Source organism: Ipomoea nil, unplaced genomic scaffold, assembly GCF_001879475.1.
Source record: "Ipomoea nil cultivar Tokyo-kokei standard unplaced genomic scaffold, Asagao_1.1 scaffold3361, whole genome shotgun sequence".
NCBI classification, from domain to species: Eukaryota; Viridiplantae; Streptophyta; class Magnoliopsida; order Solanales; family Convolvulaceae; genus Ipomoea; species Ipomoea nil.
The window spans coordinates 10789-17151 of NW_017619789.1; the positions used below are offsets into that span (position 1 = coordinate 10789).

The 6363-nt window shown below is 33.9% G+C and overlaps 1 protein-coding gene across 1 annotated transcript; it reads left to right on the forward strand.

Moving 5' to 3' along the window:
- Positions 1-916: 916 nt before the first annotated feature.
- On the forward strand, positions 917-4643 carry LOC109170852. The gene is made up of 3 exons (XM_019319995.1): positions 917-921; positions 3949-4183; positions 4255-4643. Exons 1-3 carry the CDS (start codon positions 917-919, stop codon positions 4390-4392), a joined length of 378 nt encoding a protein of 125 aa, XP_019175540.1. The 3' UTR covers positions 4393-4643.
- Positions 4644-6363: the final 1720 nt, after the last annotated feature.

Here is a 6363-nt window from a genome sequence, read left to right on the forward strand (position 1 = left end):
CTCAACCCTGTAAAGTACTATAGAGTATACTTTGAAAACATTTGCTTTCTTTATAAATAATAACTCAATCTCAAATCATCTTTAAATTTGTCACACTCTATCTAGATGCTTGCACCATATTATATCAGTTGGCATGCTCATATATATACATAAGACTGTTCACTTAGATTCAACAACATAATATTTTCTCAAATAACTTATCAAAACAATTCATACTTACAGATAGGATCATGCTAATAAACCATATAACAGGTATACTCATGCTTTCATATTCTCATCTCATAATTCGATAAACAAGACTACTAATACAACAAAACAATTATAAATCAACATTCACATTATGTACTCTCATGCCATACTTTACTCGAATGCAATCTTGTGCAATGCTATAATCATACTCATGTGCAACCTCGTGCAACAATATACTCATACTTATATGCAATCTCGTGCAACAACATACTCATACTTATGCGCAATCTCGTGCAACAATATACTCATACTTATATGCAATCTCGTGCAACAATACACTCATACTTATATGCAATCTCGTGCAACAATATACTCATACGTATATGCAATCTCGTGCAACAATATACTCATACTCATGTGCAACCTCGTGCCAAACAATATACTCATACGTATATGCAATCTCGTGCAACAATATACTCATACTTATATGCAATCTCGTGCAACAATAGAGTACTTTCTGTGGAGGTCTCTTTCTTTCTTTCTTTCTTACTATTGAGTCTCTCTTGACTCGCTTTCTTTCTCTTGAGTCTCTCTTGACTCGATTTCTTTCTCTTGAGTCTCTCTGACTCGTTTTCTTTCTCTCGAGTCTCTATTGACTCGCTTTCTTTATCTTTTCGCTCGTAGACGGCCCAGGGGTTTCACCGTAGCGTGAATTGCCCCATCGGGAATGGCGTAAGTCCGACCCAATATCTCCTACTGTCTACGGAACCAGTCTCGTGGTTCACACGCTGCGGAATTAGGTATCGAACTTTCAGTGTGCACACCCCCTACCAGGATTCCAAGCCTGGCTGGTAGTTTCCAACCTCGTAACGTGGGAATACTCCGCGTTACATGTACTAGGACCGCAATGTCCATAACAATCATCCGAGAGGACATAGTCCAAACGGGTTCTCCAAAAACCTCACCGATATAGATAATACATAAATATATCTCTCATGCATCAATCTTATGCATGCAACAACTTTACTACTTCTCAAATTCATCAAAGAATGCTATACACATGCTCATGATTTTCGAAAATAATACTTGGGCTCACGTTGACCCCTTATGCATTTTTGAAATATGACATATGTGAGATGCCAAAATGCTCTATAACATGCTTCTAAACCATGTATGAAATAACATGAAATACTTAAGAATATAACGTCATGCTCGGTTTGCAACATAGCAAATTCTATTCATTCTATCAACAACATGTGCTTCATTTCACACTGATCAAATATCACAATCTAGTCATGCTTTCATAATAAATCATATATTCTCAAATGATCATGCTTCTTTACTCAATAAAAACATCATCAGATCACTTAGTCAAATAATTCTTCATACACAGTGAACTAGCAACTTCCACCATTTTCTTTACCACCTAAACACCCCAAACATCAACAACAACTAAGCCTAAGAGAACTCAAAGAATATAGGCAAATAGGGCATCAAAACAAAGGGAGTAGATGAATGGTGGAGAATAGAACTTACTGTGTTTCTTTATTCTTTCTAGAAAACAAGGTTGGGAGAGGCAAGGGAATGAGATCAGGGATTTAATGAGGAAGAAGGTGTGGTTTTATAGGGTGCAAAAACCCTAGGGGGGCGTTTGGTTCGGGTTATATAACATAACCAAGGGAATGTGACATTCCAAAGCTCACATTCCCGGTGTTTGGTTCATATTATCTTAGGGAATCTAACATTCCCAAGGAATGTTACATTCCCTCCACATAGGATTTTGAAGGGAATGTGATTCCCTTCAAAATCTTAGGTAATGTAAGATAACCTTGGTTATGTTAGTTTATTATATATATATATATATATATATATATATATATATATATATATATATATATATATATATATTTTATTATGTTATGTTAGCATATAAAATAATTTTGTTTCTCAAGTTCAAGATTTTAGTTAATATTTTAAAATCATGTAATTATATATGATACTGTTATCTTATTTATTTATTTTAATAACCTTAAACCAAACATGATTATATTACATACCCCAATTTTAACCAAACACAGGAATCTAACATTCCAGTAATCTAACATTCCCAGCAATCTAATATTCCCTAAGGTAATCTGAGATTCCGTAAACCAAACGACCCCATAAGGTAATCTTACATTCCGGTAATCTCACATTACCTTCCTGGAGGTAATCTTATTACCTGGGGTAATCCAAGATTCCAGTGAACAAACGCCCCCTAGGAGATTCTCCATGATTGGTGGAGGGAAAATGGTAGTTTGCGTTGATTTTCTAAAAGCATCAGACCAAGGCTAAGAGGTTTGTGGTTCACCAAGCAACATGAACCATAGACTAGAAATGCTATTTTAAATACTTTGGGGTTGAAAATGAATTTTCTCAACAAGCTAATTAGATGAACCCTTATTTAAAATCTTTTTGAATACTCCCGGACACGGTCAGATAATTTCTCGATTAAAATCTTGGTACGCGAAGTACCCAAAAATTTAGAAATTTTCGAAATAGAATCAATTTTGGTGTCAAATTAATTTAAAATGTTGACGAAAAATAATTTATTCAAACACCAATTAATCACAGAATTTTTTAATGTAGTGAAAATGACTATTTTGAAATTTCTTAAATTCCGGATTTAAAAAATTGAAAATTTTGGGTTGTTACAACACATCCGTTTAAGACATGCCGAAATCTAAAAATTTTAAGGTTATTTTCGTCCTTTTCAACTTAAGATCCCAATTTGAGCATGAATAAAGATATTTAAGTCCTAAGATCAATCATATCCCAATTCGCAATTCTCCTCCTCATCCTATCTTAATTGAGGAGGAGAACTGCGAATTGGATCGATCTTAGAGCTGAAATTCCTTTATTAATGCTCAAATTGAGATTTTAATTTGAAAAGGACGAAAATACCCTTCGTAATTTCATATTTTAGCATGTCTTAAACGAAAGGGTGACCGGCGCGATGAATTTTAGCATTAAAACAATAGTCGTGGATGAAAATTGGTAGGAATTAAACATGTAGATCAAAACTGTCATTTTGCTAATACTCGTGACTCGTGAGACCAAAATTGGTATTTGTTCAAATTATTATTATTAAAGAAGATAAGAAAATATATGGTGAATGCATGTGCATGGTAACAATAGTGCACAAGATAACGGAAGTTATAATGGTAAATGTATGTTTGTCCAAAATATTATATAGTACAACTTTCATAACATAATGTATTAAACATAATGTCAAAAAATACACCACACAAAAAAAATACACCACACATAATGGTGTATTTACGAACACTGTGTGGTGCATTTTTGCATATATATATATATATATATATATATATATATATATATATATATATATATATGGAGTGGATCATGTGCAAATATAACTTCCCGTGCAGTAACACAAAAAGACGCACCTTTTAAACATTAAATTGAAACACCTTAAATACATAAACCATACACCTTAAAAACATAAATCACACACCTTAAAATACAAATCACGCCACTTAAAGTTTTAAAATTATTCCCCTTAAAATTTTAAGAATTGATATGGGTGAGGATATGGTGTTCGGTCCATTATTTGGTCGAAACGTGTAGAGGAATAGTGTAAGGGTTGGGAGTGTGAGCATTGGATAGCACGCGAGCGAGGTACGATTCCTACAGCAGTGTGAGCATCATTGACCCTTTCATTTACTTTGCTTTTTGTTGCCCAAATATTTTCAGGATATTACCGTGTACTGTGTATGTCGTCACTGCACCTTCCCAATTCAATTTTATATGCGGTCTTTCCCTCTCCACTCTCCACTCTCCACTCTCCACTCCTCCCAAGTCCCAACAACTCACTCTCGACAGCTCTTCCCAACAACAACTCATTCTCAGGTTCCTCTCCGGCACTCTCAGGTTCTTCTCCAGCAACAACTCGCGTCAACATCAACATCAACAGACCATTAAGACTCAGGTAATTTAATATTTTCATACATTTTAATTTAATTAATTTTATTAATTTCTGATTTTTTTATTCGGTCTTAGGGCTTTTTAATGGATCTACGTAAGCAAAATGAGGAGCTATCTGGCTGCAGTCTTAATGATCTGGGACGTATGATAAAGGAACAAGAAAGACAACTTACTGCTTTACTTGAGGAGCACCGCGGCGTTTGGCCGAGTTAGAGATGCCACTTCAGCTGCATGTTGAAAGGCGTTGACAATAGCCAGAAAGTACTGCGAAATAAAAAGCAATCGGGATGAGATAACTGCGCTTAATACTAAATTGGAAATTGTCAACCAGGAAATCGATAAAATCATCAAAGAGGGGAAGCGGTTGGAAGTCTTAAACGATGAGGCGAAAGGCTTCCTTGCCAACTTACAACAAGCTTTGGACGATTTGGTGAACTTATCACGATCTACATAGGCTTTTATGCCCTAGGTAAATTTTAGTATACTTATCTCTAATTTACTTTTCATTAATACTATGAACTATTCAATACTTTTTATTTGAATTACATCAACAATAAATATTTAATGTTTGGTGGTTGATTTGGATTAAGATTGAGATTTACTTTTATTTTATACTTTTAACATAACATGAATAGGATTCTCATAATTGATTGAACTAGAAAAAAAAAATTCAAAAATCACATGAAGCGAAATTTGTATAGGCTTAATGTTTATGGGCTGGGTAATATTTGTTAGAACTCTATTATTATTATTGTGTTATATTAGAACTCTATATGGATGCGTATGCTTTTTGAGAAAACTTGCTTCCTTTTAATTGTTTATGTGTCAAGCAATACTACTTGGGTTTTGTAAATCCCTAGCCTCCATATTTATCTATGTTTTGAAAATGCCTAATATAATACATAATATTTTGTCTTGAATGCTTTGTGTTATGCATACAATAATTTAGATTTGAACTTTAACTTTTGTCTTGGAAACTCTTTGGTTTTGGCATGCTTTACATGTTAAGTTCTTATCGTTTAATTATTTCAAAAAAATCATCATTTTTCGTCTAGTGTTGTCTAGAAATGTCTAGTAAAATCCTTTGAAAACATACTACTAAAACTTTTTGTTAACCTTTTCAAAACATACGAGTACCAAAACCTATTTCCAAAGTATATTTTATTTTCTAAACTAAAAATGTACTTATTTTACGGGACAAAGTGATTCTTACTTTATGCTAATTGCTTGTTTTTTGTGTTTTTCAAACTTAACCCTTTCCAGGTTTGGATGCATGGATGCATGATGCACTGTGAGACTTGTAGACTTTTGCTGTGGATTTCTGTAGTGTTTCTTGAGGTTCTATGGGATTGTATGATGCTTAATTAGACATTTGGGTCTTTGAACCCTTGTTTATGTTTAGCATGTGTGTTTAATTTGTTTGGTGGATTTAGCCGGCAGCTACCTAGGAGTGGATAGTTGTGACGGTAACACTAGCCGTGTTATGATTATGAATTCTAATCTTTTATCTTATTTTAATTTAATGAAATCCGTTTAGCTTATTCTGATGCATAAGTTTATAATTAATCTATATAATCTATAGAAATAAAGGCCGAAGATCTTCACCAGGAGCTCTCTAGCCTTCCTGGAAGTAGGAAGACCTCCTTGCCATCTCAAGGCTTATTTATAAGGGTGGTATGGTCCGACTTGTTTTCCTCAACCCATTGTGCCATTTAAGTATGTACCCTTCCTCATGTTCTACCTCTTTTTGAACATGATCCTACGGTTGACTGGGGGGACAGTGTCATACTGTTCCTCTCTGTTTAGGGCATTCTCAATGGATTTACTTTTTTCCCAACCCATGTTAACAGAGCTCATAAAAAAATATAGCAACTTTAGTGGTCATGGATGTAAAAATTTAACGAGTCACGGAGTGACCAAATGTTTACTGAAAGAAACCTACTAATAATAATGATTGTACAGTTTTTGTAATGTTATGATTTTATTATTTTACTGTCTTAATTGTATTTTTTTTTTAAAAAAAATAATCTTTAACCCAAATACATCTATGTACTCTCAACTTATATTCCTACTTGTATTCAAATTTGATTGGAGAAAGAAAAAAGAAGTGGATAAACATCAAGTCCTCCCTGTATACGTGCAGCAATTAAAGCATGCCAAATCATTCGAAATACATCTCTCTCT

What these genes read in the sequence shown, in the direction of transcription:
- LOC109170852 (XM_019319995.1), top strand. An exon ending in AACAGACCATTAAGACTCAG is followed by an intron (nt 4,184 to 4,254) that starts GTAATTTAATAT and finishes ATTCGGTCTTAG; the next exon opens with GGCTTTTTAATGGATCTACG.